At 35.5% G+C, this 19,342-nt stretch overlaps 1 protein-coding gene across 1 annotated transcript; it reads right to left on the bottom strand.

Annotated features, from left to right (window-relative positions):
- Positions 1-2,877: 2,877 nt before the first annotated feature.
- Positions 2,878-18,732, bottom strand: LOC127899927 (uncharacterized). Its single transcript, XM_052434074.1, has 5 exons — positions 18,597-18,732; positions 14,968-15,155; positions 3,967-4,623; positions 3,222-3,876; positions 2,878-3,035 (listed from the first exon to the last, which is right to left on the bottom strand). The coding sequence occupies exons 1-5, from the start codon at positions 18,730-18,732 to the stop codon at positions 2,878-2,880; spliced, it is 1,794 nt and encodes a 597-aa protein (XP_052290034.1).
- Between the last annotated feature and the right edge of the window lie 610 nt (positions 18,733-19,342).

Below are 19,342 nucleotides of genomic sequence, written 5' to 3'. Positions count from 1 at the left end.
GGTCCTTGTTTTGTTGCCCAGCAATCTAGCCAAAAGCGAGTTCGAGCTCCATCACAAACAGCCCAGCGAGCTCCCCGCATGGTGGCTGACCAGGTGCTCCTTATGGCCTTCCAAACTCTAGAACCTTGCTTCTCAGGGAGGGACAACGGTAGATGTCTAGGATCCACTCCATACTTTGAACAAATAACCTTCACCCACAGCTTATCTGAATTCGAGACAACTTCCCAGCTCAGCTTCATTAGCAGGGCTTGATTCATCACATCCAGCTTTTTAAACCCCAGACCACCCTTAATCTTCGGCATGCAAATCTTATTCCAACCCACCATGCTCATCTTGTGGCTCTTTGACTTCCCATCCCAAATAAACCGGCGGCAAGACTTCTCAATCTTCCCACGCACCGAAGCCGGGAGTAAAGTCGTTTGCATTGCGTAAATAGGCATTGCTTGAAGCACTGAATGGGCCAAAGTGATTCGGCCAGCAAGGGATAAATGAGCTGCATTCCAGCCAGTGAGCCGTTTATCCACCTTGTCCAGAATCGTTTGATAAGTAGCTTTGTTCACTCTCGAATGTAGAAGCGGCATTCCAAGATAGCATCCCAAATCATTTGTAGCCGAATACCCCAACACATCACTGAGGCGTTGAGCTTCTCTTGGACCAACATTCTTAGAGAAAAAAATTTTAGTCTTTAACTTATTGACCCTCACTTCAGAGCTCCGACAGTAGCTTTCTAGCACAGCATCTATAGTATTAGCTTGATCACGTGACGCCTCTGCAAAAAGGAGCAAATCATCTGCAAAAAATAAGTGCGTTAAGGGGGTTCCATGTTTGGCCAACCGAATAGGCTTCCAATTTCCATCCCTCACGGCTTGAGTTATTCCATGGCTTAGTCGTTCAATGCACAAGACGAAAATATAGGGAGATAACGGATCTCCCTACCGAATTCCTCGCCCCAGGGCAAAATCTGCTGTTGCCTCCCCGTTCCACAAAATACTCATTCGAGCCGAGGTTACACATTCCATGACAAGTCTAGCTAACTGATTTGGGATACCAGTTTGGTGAAGAGTATCAAAAATAAATGACCAGTTTAGACGATCATACGCTTTTTCAAGATCCACCTTGATAGCCATAAATCCTTTCCTCCCCATTTTCTTTCGCATAGAATGCACCACTTCCTGAGCTACAACAATATTGTCGATAATATGGCGGCCGGGAGCAAAGCTAGTCTGATGGGGCCCTATAAGATCAGGCAACAGAGCTTGCAAACGGTTGGCGATTATTTTAGTCACTGTTTTGTAGGCAACTGTGCACAAACTGATAGGCCGAAACATACTTAGGCTAGTAGGGTGCTCCACTTTGGGAATCAATACCAAAAGGGTAGTATTGATTTCCTGGGGGATCTTGCCCGAATTAAAAATATCAGCCAAAAGCTTGCAGAATGAAGGCCCAACTACCGGCCATTGGGTTTGGTAAAAGATGGCGTGTAAACCATCAGTACCTGGAGCTTTGAGGGGTTTCATGCAAAAGACCACCCTTTTAATTTCGTCGTCTGAAACTGGATCAGCAGTATTTTCCAACTCAGAAGCATTCAAGACTGGGAATAAATTTTGAACCGGATACCGTTGGGGAGTTGCAGCTTCACTTTTGTATAAATCCAAAAAATACCCAATTGCATGGTTACGAATCTCTTCCTCACTATAAATCCAGTTTCCCGAATTGTCTTGGATCGCTTCAATTTTATTTCTTCGTCTTCTCACAATGGTTTTTTGATGAAAAAAATTTGTATTCCTGTCCCCGTATAGAAGCTCATCCTTCCGAGATTTTTGCCACCAAAGAATTTCCTCTTGACCCATCACCCTCTCCAACTCGTTCCGTAACCTAGCCTCCAACCGCATTAGCCCTCGGGAACTGTAATTCTCGAGGGCTGCTTGAATCCCATTTATACGAGCCATTAGTCTTCGTTTTCGCTGAAAAATATTTCCAAACACCTCCCTATTCCACTTTTGGACCTCCAGGACAAAATGGGAAGTCGCAACGCTATAGTGGGCTTGAGGATCCCACACTTTCTTAACAAAAGAATGAAAATGTTCATGAGTCAGCCAAGGAGCCAAAAAACGGAATGGCCTAGTCCCCTGATTCTTGGAGGCCACTTTCTCAAACCGAACCAGCACTGGCCTATGATCTGAAGCAACCTTCGGAAGGTGTAGAACAGAATTATCTGGAAATTTTGTTAACCAATCAGAATTACATAGAGCTCTGTCAAGTCATTTAAAAAGGAGTCCACGAGACCAGGTAAATCGGGGACCTTTAAATTTTAAATCAAAAATTCTATGGCCATCAAACCATTGCCGAAAATTTCCGCACACTCCGGAATTCCGAGTAACACCCTCTTGCTTTTCATAAGCATATAAAATCGAATTGAAATCCCCACCAATTATCCAAGGCCCCTGAATTGACGTAGCAATACTATCCATATGCTTCCACAGTTTTCTCCGCAACATCGGATTTGGGCTGGCATAAACCGTTGTTCCCCACGATACAACTGCCTTATTCATACATATTTTAAAATGAATAAACTGCCTGTGATTCAGCAGCACCTCCACCTCTATAGAACTCTGCCAGAGAAGCCAAATTCCACCAGAAAAACCCACTGCTTCCACACGATGAGATTGATCAAACCCGCTCTTCTTTATGAACTCATCTGCTTTGACCCCACTAATGCGAGGTTCCATCAAAACTACCATAGAAGGATTATAATTTTTGATAATTGTCCTGAAAGAGCGCTGAAAATTAGCCGAAGCTGCCCCTTGGACATTCCAATACATAATGCTAATCGTCATAAAATAAATAGAAGCAATAAAAGGGGAAGCAGACACCTTATTAGTGTTGTTCATTAACGTCTGTCATCAAAGCCAAGGGCGTTTCCTCGACCATAGAATCTTCCTCCTCGGACATCTCTTCCCCATCGTTCTCACCCATAAAAACAGCCTGATGTGCCTGACCATTCCCGTCATTCACCTTAGGAGTGTTATGCACGTCTGGAAGGTCGGACAAATGTTTAAATTCCAGCCCCAGCTAATCTCTATGTTCATTGGCAGCTTCCCCTACATTCCCAGAGGGAGGGTCTTGGGTAGCACAAAAAACCACCATATGCTTTTTTGGGTCCAAGGTTGTAGCATAAGGAGACATTTGTTGATGACTAGGGTTCGGCTAGGGGTTAAGACCGGCAGTGATCTGAGGGTTTGCATGAAGTGGATAGTTTGTGTTTTCCTCTCTTATAGTGAGAGCACTCTGCGGGAAAGGGTTTCGGGTTTGGTTTATAGGAGCAGTTGGCGTCTTCCTCTGGAGTTTTGTTGTAACAGCTGTGGTATGTTGCTTGCGTCGAGCCGGAGTTATTGTTCTATCTTCACGGTTGGCATTGAAAATCGGGTTGAGGTTAGCCATGATTGTTGGTTGATGAGAGGTAGAGGGATTATATTTCATAGCTGCATGGGTGGGATTTACACTGTCATCTATGACCTGATCTAATATTTGGAACCTGGAGAAACCAGCCCCTATATTCTCATAGTTCCTATTCACTCCATTGTTATTGTCCTTGTGATTATTGAATTTCTGGCCTCTTCTCGTGGCTATCATCCATGGGCCAAAAGGCTTGGCATTATTGGCATCGTTACAGTGATCATCACGTTGGCAAGGAGTCTCCTGCGGCTGCATGTTAGGGTTAGGTTGAGCATCCTCTCCAGGATTATTCACTGAACTCGAATCCTTGCAGCTGTTACTACTATGGCCATATCTTCCACATGTGAAGCAAATCACTGGCAGCCCCTCATACTCTACCTTTTGAATCTTCCCATCCAACACAAACTGAGAAACTAAAGGCTTCGCCAGGGAGAGGGTAACCACAATTCAGGCAAATCGTCCACACGCAGAAGATGCTGTGTTTGAATCAATTTTAATCACTGTACCCACCAACTGTCCAAGCTTCTGGAGAACTTTCTGGTCATAGAGGTGGACAACGAGTCCAGGAAGACGAATCCATACATTAACTCGATCTATATCCGTTGTATTGAAGTCAAAATAAGGCGTCCATGGCTGCACAGTGAGATAATGTCCCATGATAATCCACGGACCTTTCGTTAGGGCATCAACAGCATCACTAGCCGAACGAAAACGAACCAAAAAATAGTTGTTTTCTAAATCTATCACCGAGTAAGGCATTGTTGATTTCCACATGACGTTCAATCTCATACAGAGAGTTCTATATCCAATTGTGCGACCCAGCAACTTCACTATCACTGAATTCTTCCATGGTTCACATAACTTCTCATGAATCCTATCCGAGAAGGATATGGAAGGCATAGGTCCATCTTTATTTTCAGTCACGTCCCCTTCCTCAAACTCCCAGTCCACTGTGCCGCCTTCATAACCCGTCTCCGTTGCTCGCGATGAGTTCACGAGGGTTTCCTTATACGAGACCTGAACCGGGGTATCATCTGCAACCTCCTCATCCCGAAACCTTGCCTTCTTAGTTGTTCTAGTTTCCCTAAACGGCGGAGGGAATATTCCTCCAGCGTTAGGGTTTTTTCCACGTCCGGGTTTTTCGGAGCTTTCCGTTAAGTTGAAACGCTTTTATATTTTTGAGAAATTTTAAAATGCCTTTAATGTATTACAATCAATTGATCATGTATAACATATGTAATTGACTTTAATATAACCACCACTTGCATGATGGTTTTTTAAAATAAATACAAACTTGTTATAGTTTGTTTACTTGTTGTATGACTGACATGGTACCTTAATATATTCTAAAATTTCTCCTATCTTTTGTATCTAACTTAAGAACGTATTAATTATTTTATTTCATTATGAGTTGTATTTGTTGGTTGAAGTGAATGGAAATCAATAAAACTTTCATCTCTTCCATGTACTATACAGATCTTTAAATATAAATTGATCTTAATTTTTCAATTTTTTCTTGATTCCAATCTATTAATCATGTATGAAAGTATCGAATAATATTCAGTGCGTGACTTTATTTTTAAACTTCTGGTTTCAATTTTAAGCTACTCTCTCTCGCTAAATTGTGTATATCATTACCCTATACTTGTCATTTTATTAAAGAAGCATAGCTATAAACCTAACTGACACTCAAAATTTAACAAAGTAGAAGGTTATCTTTAATTCAAACTTAGATTATTAATTAATTCATTAATTACTCTAAAGGATTTACGATATTTAACTATCTTAAAGAAGCCTATCTATAAACATAACTGATATACAAAATTTAACTCAAGAATTGATGGTTATCTTTAATTCAAATTTATATCATTAATTATCTCATTATTTAACTATCTTGTGATTTATCAATAATCAAATCAAGATTTACCAGACGAGTTTGTACCTCATTATCCTTACAGAAGTTGGACAGATCAAGCATTTTAAATTTATTTGCTTAATATTCTTGGGGAATTTATTTCTTTCGTTAAATCAATTTTCAATTTATAGATAAAAACAAAAGGATAAGAATTTAATATTGGGTGAGATTGTGCTTAGTACTGAATCAATGATTTTTAGACAACATAAAAAAAATAAAAATTGAAATAAATTTTGATCATTTATTCAATTCTCAGCAAAAATTCCGCTTAGCACTAAATCATAATCCAAAAGACAACCATGGGCCATGAACCGGATCTAAATCATAGAGAATTTCTAAAGATCAAATATCAGAAACTTTTTTTACTAATTTAATGTGCTAATGGATGCATGCTTACATGTATCTAAACCCCCTTCATATATATGCATGCAAGCCTGCGTAACAAGCAAAATATATAGTTAATAAAATTCAGCAACTACCAAGCATATTCTTCTTCATAAGCAGAATGGTCAGCAATATAGAGATAAATGTCCAATCTTGACGCCGGAGAACATCCCTTAATTCATTATAAATCTCAAAATGACCCCCAGAGCTCATCTCACAAAACACTGATGGCTTCGGTGGACATTTCCCGATGCCATTTTCGAACACTTAAGCCTTTGTGGGAGCCACAGTATTTCTGCACAAAACTTTTCTGTCGATTTGCAATGAACATTTAGGTCCTGGATCACCATTTCATTGTCCAAGGACACGGTAGTACAAGTTACAAAAGGGTAGCTTGAAGTTGCTACAAGTGCTACAAACAAAATAATTAAGGCACAAGTGTTCTGATGATTCATGGTCTAATAATAATGATGTACTGATGGAATACATGATTAATAAAGGAGGCTTGGTACTGATCTTTTTACAGCTAGCTAGGTTGTGAATTGTGATATATAACTATAATTGAGTTGTTAGCGTCAACATAATATTGGGATGAGGAGCTTTTATGGAGAGCCTAGACAAAAATGAAATGGCAAAAAAAATTTAGAAATTAATGCCCAAATTACATGCCAACTTTGTAGACAACTAGGAATCCAATGTGTGCACATCAAGCATTGAGTAATATTCCTTACTAAGGTACCAATAATGAATATATACGTATGCACATCTTCCCATTTAAATTTTTTTTTAATTTAATTCAAATTTGTGATATTGATAATATGTGAAACAATAATAAGAGAAAATAAATCACTTTTACTCACAAATTATGACTACCTGTCTCTTCATAACCTCTAATAGTCTATGCTCAAACCTCCATATAACTGTTCCACATGTCGTCAACGTGATACATTTAAACAATATTTATTCCGGAGTGAAACATTTACAACATGTCATCTTTTTTTTTAAAACATACACGACATGTCATTCATGTAATCCTTCTAAATTGTATGACATGTCATCTATACAATTCATAAACGACAGACCAAACAATATGGACTCCGAAATAATTATTTTACATGTTGTATATGTTCCGTAAATATTTACAATATATCATCCATATAATTAGTTTACAAAGAACATGTCATTTATTAAATTTAAATAAAATTTTTATTTTTAAATTCTATTTTTTATAAAATTCAATAAAATAAAAAGAAAAATAATGTCAGTAAAAAAAAAATCTTCTTGAATTTAAGGAGGCAAATCAAACTAGGAAATTCGAGGATAACTATTGGCTAACAAATCTGCGACTTCCTTACCTCCCGAAAAAAGTTAGTACTATAGAAGGACGTACGAAAAATCATTACATGAAAATTGAGCCAAAGCTAAAAAGACTGGTTGAGAAGGCAAGAGATAGCACCCATTGAGTCACTCTCCAACCAATAAACCTCCAACGGCAATCATAGGCTTGGGTGATTATTTTTTAACTTACTAAAATAAATAAATGATTTTAAATATCTAATAATTAATAAATTAATATTAGTATGTTTACTTTTCTTTTAAGTTAATTTAATTAGTCAATTCCAATCATAATACATAAAACACTAGACAATATTGATATAATCCAACCTAATCATAATTTATCTTTACCCAATTAAATCCAATTGTCAAATCTGATATACGGAATATGTTCTTGTATAGCTACAAAAATTATTAAAATTATCGAAACACTGCATCTTCTAGTAACATAATTTGACAAGTTTACAAAGTAGACATCTAAATTTAGTACAGTTGTATGCTTCTTGCTCTACCAAAAATAATACCAAGCACAATATTGTAACTCATCATTTTTCCTAATACCCAGTGAAATAATAGAATAGGCGTGGAAGGAATATCATTTGAATATTAATGCCACTCACTCTACACATAGGCCAACATGCAATATATGATGAAACATTTGAACTACTAGATGGAGAAATTGCCTCTCATTGGTCTGAACGAGCTAGCTAGTCCAAGTGGATCCTTAAGCTAGCTGTTCACCTCGACAACATCCAATGAGAGGAAGGAACATGCGCACTCCAAGTGAAGTAAGTGCAGAGATCGATGTGACAAGTAATGATGGTCTCTTAAATAACGGCGGTCACAATATTCTCTAGACCAGTATAAAATGGAGGGTTCCAAGTAAGGGATTCTCAAGTTGAAACAAATACCTCTGTCTGTATCAAGCTTGTTAATTGTAAAGTTTCATATACATAAAATTTATTTTTTCAGGAGCCTAATGACCCAATAGCGAGTCTTCCATAAGCTTAAAATTTCAGTCATTAGTCCTATAGGAGACTCCAGTCTCTAGTACCCAGTTGTAAGTTATCCAAAGCATAAGAAACTTTGTTAAGAATTTTCAGAAACTTATTTTTTTAAAACTTATATATCTGACTTGAGTATAGAAGGATTCTCGCAAATAACACTACCAACACCCTTTACTCTTTGTTCTTTTTCACATAGACAGTGTGATCGATACAAACAATTTAATCCATTATTAAGCCAAAAACATTTTTCACATCCCGACCTACGTGGCCTCCACATCATCTTACAACCTAGCCATGTCGGATCAACCTGACATTTGACAGTTAACCTAAATTCTTGCGTCAACACTTTTGATCGAATCAAATCCAAACTTGCATGGGCCAATTTTCTTGCGAGCTTCTGGCTACATATCCATAATTTATCTTTGAACAAGGAAGTGGGTCTTTATTTGGGCAATTCGAATCATTGGAGAGTGTTATGCTAAATCATGATGGGCCTCAGATTAGATATTATTGAAGACTCAAAGCCCAAAATAAATTATACAACCTAAAAGCTTTTTTCTAATTGGCTGTTCCCAAGTTGTAGACTTCTATAATATTTCACTCTAAGCTAATGTGGCAATTTATCTCAAAGCCGGTAAGAATAGAGATGGCCAGTGGGTCGAATGGCACGTGGCACGGTACGGATATGGTACGTGTTCATACAACACGGCACGACAAGAGTACATTTCGGTGGAGCACGTGGCGCGGCACGGCACGCACGTGAGCCGGGCCGGGCTTAGAATTTTAGGTACGCATACCTTAAAAACATGATACGATTAGAGATTAACTAAGCATGACAGGATAAAAAAACCCGCAATAAATACGTTTTATTTTTTAATAAAAGTAAATTTAAAATTTTATGATTTTATAAATAATTTGAAATTGAATTTTTTAAATTCATTTAATTCTTAGTAAAAAAAATCTACAATTGATTTATATTTATAATTAAATAAATAATTGATATCATGATTTTAATGAATAAAATTATAAATATCATGATTTTATAAATATGCATTACTATTATTGTGAATTTTGATTTATGACTCTATGTAAGTCCAAGTTAACAATTAAGTTAACCCATAAGAAAATTTTTTTATTATTATTGTTGTTAAGTATTAAAAAAATTCTAATACTATAAGGTCAAACTTAGTTATTAATATTATATTTTCTTTCTATTATTAGTGTATTACTATTAAATATGGACTCGAGTTTTGAATTTTCAATTCTATTAAATTTGAATAAAGGCATAGATGTAAGAAAAGTATATAGACTTGAAAAAGTATGCTAACAACTTAACATGCGCTCTTAAAAAATTAAAAAAAAAAAAGAAAAAAACTTATTGTGCTTTTTTTTCTTAGGCACGACACGGCACAGCACGTGTAGGTACAACACGAATGGGCACGGCACGGCACGGACACGAGTATGCATAGGCCTTACTTTGGTGCTGGCACGGCCCATTGGCCATCTCTATGTAAGAATCTGTAACGTAATTCGAGACCCTACCTCAGCTAGTAGTTATAACTCTATGGGTAAATTTCTTATCATCCCTTCTGAAATGGTAATCTTCAGAATACCTCTAATTTATTGTAAAATTTATCTTTTTTTTGTTTAAAAGAAAAGGAAAAATAGAAATGGATCGATACAATTTTTTTTTTTTATCTTCTAAACAAAAATAAGGATAAATGAAGTTTATAATAGTTTGAGGAGTATTTTCAAGATTATCATTTTGAATTAAACCCCTTGGGCTAGCATTATTGAAAACCTTTTAATCACAACAATTAACGATCAACTTAAATGATTATAACTTTGCAATTTATAATTTCTAAAACATGTTACTTTTGGATTCAATACGATTCTCTTCTTTATCAATGATAAAAAATTTAAAAGCTGGTCGTTAACTGACAATATTTATAAGAAATTAAATGGTTAGTCACACCATGTCATCAATTCATATGTAATTTAGTCTCAATTAAGTTTTCGGTCTAACCAGCAAGCAAAATAATGAGAGAACATAAAATCGAAAATTATCAGAAGAACCAACAGCAGCACATATACGCCTAGCTGAAGTTTACAAAGCCTTTATTTGATTTTCATGATGTTTTGGCTATTGAAACATATTAGTCCATTCACAACTACCAATGAAATTGCTTCTCATAATCATTATTTGCCTTGATATAGAGATATATCCCATCTGGTAACACCCTTCACATGCACCTTTGATCACCACACCTTACTGCATCTCTTCGTTCGTTAAACATGTTAAAGTGTCCTCCAATGCTGCCATAACTCAAATCACAATCATAAAGCTGTTGTGCCAATGTCATTATTGAATTCCCATTTGAAAAAACCTTGATATTCGATTACATGGCTGCCCAAATCATGGGTGCTGGATATGCAATGAGCCGTTAGATTTGTACCAACACTCAAGACGTTGGAAATATCAACTTCGAAACCATGCGATATCGAAATTGCCATTGCAAAAGCAAATAGGAATAAAAAAAGTTTTGAAAGGACTCATTTTTTTCCCATTTTTTTCGTTTTTTTAACCTAGGGCTCTTTCAAAGTTGAAGATAGTTAGATACAATTGATATTGGCCTGTTTTTTGGCCTTTAAATAACAAAAATAATTATAAAATATGCACTACATGTATTATGGAGAATGCAATATATAAGGTAAGGATAGCCAGACACTTACCTATTGATGGTTGTCGAAGCCAACAAAAATAAATACCTACTTTAAATAAATTGTGTATAGTAATTGAGCAGGGTCGTATCCACATAGATCGATAATTATTTAAATCCTTGTAAAATGTAAAATGCAAAATGAGGGGATTGTTGACAATAATAAAAATCAAACTAAAATAACAAGAATGCAAATTCAAATTGGGAAAAACTCTGGTTGAAAGAATTAACTCAGCCTGATTCGACTACTGATCATTGATTCAAATATAAATTATTACTAATTATGAATAGACCGGTTATAGCTACTGAGACCCTCTAATAGCCAATCTCTCCTTAACCAGTCGATAACCAAGGTACGACCATTGATTATTTTCCTAATCAATAGACAACCCTAGATACGATCATAGGATTTAATCAATTGACAGCCTGAAAAACCAGAGAGACCCAAATACTAATCAACAAACGCATACGATGATTCATTTAAATTAGATTGTTTATTCTCATAACACAACGCACTGCTATACTATTTGTCACAAACATTAAAATCTTCATATGATGAATCTTTTAATTGACAATAGATTAAGTTGATAATTAAATAGTGGCCAATTATCTAATTAACTAACATAATCATGATAATAATTTAGACAATAAACAAATACCCAAAAAGTAATAAAACGATTAAAGCATAAGAAAGATCTCACAGTAATGATGAATCAAAGCTTTATTAACCTTCAGCCAGAATAATAGGTTTAGTTATTCATAGAGAGAAGAGAAAAATTTAGATCTAGGATTTTCTTTTTCTTCAAAATCTCATCCCCTTTGTTTTTCATGTCTCCTCTCTCTTATAGAGTTTTTTCCAAAAATAAAATACTAATATCTAAATATTAAATTCAAAATTACAAAAATAATAAAAAAGACAAAACACGTTAAAATAAAAATTGCAGGCCCTTAGTTGAGAGCACGCACTCACGCCTTATCAACAAAGTTCTTCTGAAGCTCATAATTTCTCTAGGAAAACAATCATCCTCAAACATCATCTTGTAGCTCAATTTTAGCTCCAATCAATAGAATTGCGCCTACAAAAATAAAACACAAGTAAATCACTATTATTAAGTGCAAAACATCGATAGTAAGGGAAGTAAATAATGCAAAACTAGTGCATAAATTGCACTCTAACAAATTCCCCCACACCAAGATAATGCTTGTCCTCAAGCATATAACTCAAGACTAATCACAAATCTCCACTCAATTCTCATCTCAACTCATAGAAAAACAATCTTAAGCAAGCATACCTCAAGAATTTAAGTCGATCAACATTCAAGAGACAAGGATTTTAAAGCATAGGATCTCATAAGCTAATATAAAAGAAAAACATTCAACCACCAAGAAGATCCATTCAAAATTCAAGTGCAACAAGATTTAATAGCCCTCTCATTGACTTCACTCCATGCACTCAAAGTGTTTAGGGTATCATTTATGCACTCAAATCAAATCAAAGAATGCTATTACCATAAGCTTGCTTATATATCACATCTCAATCCACAAAACATGAATTAAATGCAAAAATCTAAGGGTCTTAAAAAGGTTGTAACGGAGTTAAATGGGTTAAATGAAAAAGAAAGGTCTATGAAAGAAAAAGATATCAAAATGAGAAGAATGAATTGTTAACATATATGTTTCCATAATGTTGATTTTGATGATAACAAACAAGATTAAGAATGATAAATCTTTTAAGCTCAAATTATTTTTGTGAACCATTCTTTAAATACATGAAATGTTTGTCATCATCAAAAAGGGGGAGATTGTTAACATATATATTTTTATAATGTTGATTTTGATGATAACAAACAAGATTAAGAATGATAAATCTTTTAACCTCAAATTATTTTTTATACATTTTTAATAAATCATTATTTTTACATTATAAAGGTTTTATATTTAATGGAAAAATGATTTTATGAAATTGATTGTTTTTATTCTTTTTAAATAAATCATTATTTTCACATTATAAATGTTTCATATTTAATGGAAAAATGATTTTATGAAATTAGTTATTTTTCAAAGTTTATGGTTTAATTGAAATAATTTTAAAAACTTTGAAATAAACAAGTATTGCTTGAAATTTTGGTGAAGGACTTATTTGAAAAGTGTCATAGCATTTTGGGCTATATCATAGTTTCAGAAAGTTTTGGGATTAACAAAGCATTACTTAGAAATTCTAAAATTGGACCTATTTGCAAAGTTTCATAACGTTTTAGGCCATAATACGGTTTTATAAAGTTTTGGGGTCAAATTATAAAATTAAAAAATATTTCATTGTAGCAGTTACTGTAGCAAGCGGCTAACCGGATCCTGACAAATGGAAATCCGGTTGTTAGGCAGTAAGCTTTTAAGCATAAGCGGCAATCCGGATTTGACAAAGTGGCATACCGGATGTTCAGAAATTTAAAATTGTGGCTGTAACGGTAACATTAAGCGGCTAACCGGATGTCCATAACCGGCAATCCGGTTACGACCAAAATGTGTATAACGGCTAGTTTTTGATCTCAAACTATAAAAACTCAAAACCAATTCATTTTTGGTAATCCAAGCAAGCATAAACAAGTGCACACAACATATATTGAGCTTCAATTTCGTAACTCATCATTTATTAAATCATCTTTGTTCTTCAATTTGTATATCCACTCTTAAAGAGAGTTTCATTGATGTATTTTTTATTTCTCATCAAATTGTGAGTGTACAAGTGTGAAAAACACTTGAGGTGAAGAGATTGGAGAGATAATCTCTTGTTGTAAAGGTTCATTGACACCTTGAAGTCAATTGTAAACATTTGAAGCCTTGGAAAGGCTCGGATAGTGAAATCCTCAAGCCCAGTGTGCTTGGAGGCGTGGACGTAGGCAGGGATTGCCGAACCACATAAAAATCCTTAAGTTTGCTTTCTCTTCCCTTGCTAATTTATTATTGTGCTTTCATTGAATTTATTATTTTCGAATTTATTAAGGCATTAGATTGGATTGCTCTGTGGTTTGCTTAGCTTAATTTTTAAAAACCCAATTCACCCTCTCTCTTGGGTTGCCTAGTTAGTATTTCATGAACTCATGGAATGAACCTTAGGATATCAAAACGCTTCTTTCTACTCAAGTCGCCAAGAATGTAAACATTTTTTCCTCTTTTCTTTTTTTCTTTTTTTTGTTTTTTATTTTTTTGTTTTTTTGAATCAAACAAAAGAAATGAACCTTGGACAATTTAATTCAAGCATAATGCTTGCTGATCTAATTGAGAAACTTTAATTCAAGGTAGCAAGAGCAACAAAATATATACAAAATATATCCAAACAATGAGTCCAAAAATCTCCTTAAATTGAGGCTCAAAAAGAAGGAAAATGGGTAAGTAGATGGAGAGAATTAGATGGGTAATGGTTAAGGCTCAAACAAAGATAACAAATAAAGGTCTTCGGGTGGAGAAAAAGAAGAAAAATGCGAAAAAAAAAAATGGAAAGTGGTTTGTCCTTATCATTTTAATGCATAAAATCCCGTAATGCGGCTTCAACATGCATAACAAAGCAAGTTATAGAATAAACAAACTAAGATTGATATTCACATAACTAAAATAATTAGAGCAACGTGGTTGCTCATAGGCTCAAATCCTTACAAAGTTGATAATTTGCCATCAAATCATATACACTCTTCAAATGAATCAACCATCAATAGTGGTGTAGAATGAGAAGAAAGTATGAGTGATATATAAAAGGAAAGGTAAAAAGGATAAGAAGCGAGAAAGCTGTATGTAATAATATAAAAAGTGAAAGATAAAATGTGAGTGATGAAAGAGTATGATAAAATAAAAATAAACGTAAATAATTTGAGATAGATAGGAAAAGAGTAGTTAGAAAGAAAAGAAAAGAAAAAATAATAATATATGAAGCAAACTAACTCCAAAATCATTTAAGGATGAGTAGAGTGAAAATAATACTTCCAAACATCAATATTGCAAAAATCCCTCCCCCATACCAAGAACTTACATTATCCCCAATATAAGATAATCAAAGCTCACATAAAAAATAAATAAAGCATAAGGATAAAAGATTAAAGGAAAAACTTCCCTGAATTGTGAGCTTTGGGCTTGGCGAAAATGGTGGGATAAATCTCACACTCTGGAAGTATGCGGCCAAATTCTGCTCCATCTTGTTCAGCTTGTGCTCCATTTTCTCTAACTGAATGCTCAAAGGTGGTGCAGATGTAGAACGAATAGTTGGTGGGGCAGCAGTTTCGTCGTCAAACTCGTCATCAGAGGTAGCATCACTCTTAGTATAAAGCTTCTTTGGAAGTTGAGTGGGTCCTGGTTCAGTAAACTGAAATCACCCCTCCTTGAATTCGACCACACCTGTTCTTTCGAACAAAGACATATCCAAAAATTCCTTTTTGTAAGCAGGGTGTAAATTATTATTGTCAGGATCAAGCACACATAAGTTTATAGCTAACAGAGTAATGTATGGACCAAGAAATAAAGTCCTATACCGTTTAAGCACACTCTGAAATTGATCTGCTAACCAAAAACCTAAATTAGGCCTCACATCATTTAACATGCACCAGAAAAAATAAAACTCAGTTTTAGAGAAAACTCCCGAGTGATCTTTCTTTTCTAAAAAATTATATGCTAAGAACCGATGAACACATTTCAAAACAGGATCACGTAAAAAATAGCTCTTTGATTTACTCGAGTCATATGCATTGTGATCAAAAGATAAATTACACCAAAGACCATAAGGCTCAAAATTTTTGCTAAAGTCAAAGGTTGTCCCTAAATACGCATCCCAAGAAGAATAATCATCATCAATGAATCCTAAAACTAGGTTAAAATCTGTGATAGATTGTGAAAAATTTTGTCCCATTAACCTAACTTTATAACATCTGGAGTATGCAAAGTAAAATCATTCGGTATATTAAATTGAAAAGTAGCATAGAACTCCCTAATCAACTTAACATAACCCAAACAATCAATATCAACAAACTTACGCAAACCAATCTTATCTATCAAAGAATTAAAATTATCCTTAACATTCAATTTTTCAAGAGTCGGGTAATGAATATACTTAGCTGGAAGTATTTTTCACTTGGAAATATCTTTGCACCTTTCTTTTTCTTGTTGAGTCGTGAATGTGAGGCAACCTCCGAGATTGGATTCAGCAAGTGGCAAAACACTCATGCCTTTTCCATGTTTCGATCTTTTTCTCACGGCTTGGCGTGAATATGAAATTGTGTTCCATGGGACCGTAGTGGGAGGGGCAATCTTGGATTTCTTTACGACATGTTTCTTTTTAGACGTTGATGACTTGGAAGTTGATGCTTTCCTCTTCAGCATTGTCACAATAATTTCACTCACGGGTTTTGTTTGAATGCGAAAAGCAGCAGCCCTTTGAACCGAGGAGAGTGAGGTTGTTTGCGCAACTGAAATGCTAGGTGTGGGCTGCTTGCAAGGCTGGTGCAGCTGCGAATGTGGGATGCTGCACGGCTGGTGTTGCGGGATGGAGCTGGGCGTGGCTAGTTGCACGCGGGATGCTGCGCGGCTGGTGTTGCGGGATGGAGCTGGGCGTGGCTAGTTGCACGCGGGATGCTGCGTGGCTAGTTGCACGCGGGATGCTGCGTGGCTGCTGGCACAGGATGCCGGACAGCTGGTGCTGACGCATGGGATGCTGGATACGTGGGCTGTTTGCACGCGGGATGGAGATTCTGGATGCAGCGTGCGGTTGGGGACGCGGCTGCTGGTTGCGCTAGGGATTAAAACCCTAAAAAAATCCTTTTTTTAAATAAAATAAAAAATCCCTTTTTTTCAAATAAAATTAAAAAACCCCTTTTTATTTTTTTCAAATAAAAAAAAACCTTTTTATTTTTCGATTTTTTTTAATTGAAACTAAAAACTAAAAAAGACACTTGAGATACCAAAAAAATTGCAGAAGTACTTTTTTAATAAGCATATGGGAAAGCCTTAAAACTATTTTACTTTAAAATCATAGAAGTACTTATTAGTTAAAACGTGGGCACGCCTAACCAAAAATTTTCTTCTGGCCAAAATAAGAAAAAACATTATTTAAACAATCTGAATCAAAATTAAAAACAAAAGATATAACAAAAACCAAAATAAATAAATCCTTTGGGTTGCCTCCCAAAAAACGCCTTTGTTTTATGTCTTTGGCTAGACACATTCATGCATCAATCTCCATAAATAGGACTCTCGAGACCCACTTTTTCCACAATATTCACCGAAAAACCTTCATAAAAAGGTTTTAAGCGATGAAAATTAACCTTAAAAACTTTGTCAGAGGTCGGACTCCGAATCTCAACTGCACCATGAGGAAAAACATTAGTAACAATAAAATGTCCTACCCAACGAGAACGTAATTTACCAGGAAAAAATTTAAGTTTAGAATGAAAAAGAAGAACTTTTTGACCAACAGAGAACTCCTTTCTCAAAATCATTCTGTCATGAAATATCTTCGTATTTTCCTTGTAAAATCGCGAACTCTCATAGGATTCGTTTCCAATCTCCTATAGCAGTATTCTATGCATGCACGGGGATGGACTTATCCCTTTAATATCAGCAATTGTCCACCCAATAGCCTTTTTGTAATCATTCAGCACTCTAATAAGCTTTTCTTCCTCTAAAGTACTAAGTTTTGAAGAGATGATCACCGGAAGTGTCTCACCATCTCTTAGAAACATGTATTTTAGATGACTCGGCAACGGTTTAAGCTCTATTTTCGGTGCCTGCAAAATAGATGGAAGAAGTTTTGCATGAGATGAAGGTAATTCAATAGAAGACATATGATGAGTTAAAGTTCTCAAAGAATTTAATTCATAAATTGTCTCTTGCAATACAAAATTTAAAACAAACTCATTTTCATCTTTTTGCAATCATTTGAGGCCCAAACTTTTTTTTAAAGCAGCTACCAATGAATCTTCAACATCCAAATAAAAAACTTCCTGCACTATAAGGTTAATAACATCCACAAAAAATACCGAATGTTCCTTACTAGGATATTTCATGGCATCATTCATATTGAACTCTATAACCTCTCCATCAAACTCCATAGTGAGAGTCCCTTTATGTACATCCATTTTAGTTCTATCAGTTTTAAGAAAAGGTCTTCCTAGCAAAATTGGGACAAACTTAGAGGAGTTATCCTCTTCCGTATCAAGTATATAAAAATCAGCAGGAAAAACCAACTCATTAACTTGTACTAAGACGTCTTCTAATACCCCATCAGGATATGCATTAGACCTATCAGCTAATTGAATTATCACGCCAGTTTCTTTTAATGCACCAACATTCAAAGACGAACAAATAGAACGAGGCATGACATTAATAGAAGCTCCTAGATCTAACATAGCCTTCTCAACTCTAACACTACCAATTTTGCTAGGGATAGTAAACATACCTAGATCCTTGCACTTAGGAGAACTGCTGAAACATTCTCCCCCATGTGAACTCTTTCATCTCCTCTTAATTTTCTCTTAGAGGTGCATAGTTCCTTAAGGAATTTAGCATATCGAGGTATTTGTTTTATAGCATCTAATAAGGGAATATTTACCTCAACCTTGCAAAATGTCTCAAGGATGTCTTTTTCTTGTTCCTCCTTCTTAGATTTTGCAAATCGACTTGGAAAATGATGAGATATCACTACAGGTAGGCGTTTCGCTCTAGTGGGTTGTGCGTCTTGAGATTTAGGCATCAATTCATTCTTCTCAAGCTCATCTTCTACATGCTTTGTCACTTTCTTACTAGGCTCTTGCAATTCCTTCTCACTTTTAAGGATGACAGCACTAACATTTTGCTTTGGATTCACCTCAGATTGTGAAGGCAATTTCTCTGATACTTGAGACTCCAAGCGGCTCACTGTAGTCGCCAATTGACTCATTTGGTTCTCCAAATTATGAATGCTTGTCGTAGTTGCCTGCTGAAATTATTGAGTGTTAGTCGCAAGTGATTTAACAATTTCTTCGAGAGATATACCTGACTTAGAGTTTGACTGTGGAGGGGCTGATTGTCTTGGTGGGTATTATTGTGGGAATCCTGACGGCCTAACTCCATAGCTGAAGTTGGGATGATCCTTCCATCCCGGATTGTATGTTTGTGCATAAGGATCATACCTCCTCTGAGGCATGCTTGGAAATCCTCCAACTGCATTGGCTTGTTCAACGGGTTCTTCTTGAAGTGTCGGACATATATCAGTTGAATAACCCATATTGGAACAAATGCCATAAGTCTTCACCTGTTGCACATTACTTACAACAAACTTTTCCACAAGAGAAGTAAGGTTATCTAAATGTTGTTCAATAGAAGAAATATTTACCTCATTCACCTTCCTTAAAATGGGATCTTGCCTGCTGTAAATTATTGTGCATTAGCAGCCATATTTGAGATCAATTCCTTTGCTTGAGTAGGGGTCTTGTTCACCAACACACCTCCACTAACAGCATCTATCGTACTCCTATCAATCAATGACAGTCTTTCGTAAAAGTATTAAA

This window comes from Citrus sinensis, chromosome 9, assembly GCF_022201045.2.
Source record: "Citrus sinensis cultivar Valencia sweet orange chromosome 9, DVS_A1.0, whole genome shotgun sequence".
Classification (NCBI taxonomy): domain Eukaryota; kingdom Viridiplantae; phylum Streptophyta; class Magnoliopsida; order Sapindales; family Rutaceae; genus Citrus; species Citrus sinensis.
This window is presented reverse-complemented; position numbering and strand designations above follow the sequence as displayed.

What these genes read in the sequence shown, in the direction of transcription:
- LOC127899927 (XM_052434074.1), bottom strand. Translation starts at nt 18,732, where the DNA reads ATGAGTCAATTGGCGACTACAGTGAGCCGCTTGGAGTCTCAAGTATCA. An exon ending in GAAGGAATTGCAAGAGCCTA is followed by an intron (nt 15,156 to 18,596) that starts GTAAGAAAGTGA and finishes TTACTGAACCAG; the next exon opens with GACCCACTCAACTTCCAAAG. An exon ending in TGGCCGCATACTTCCAGAGT is followed by an intron (nt 4,624 to 14,967) that starts GTGAGATTTATC and finishes AAAATATAAAAG; the next exon opens with CGTTTCAACTTAACGGAAAG.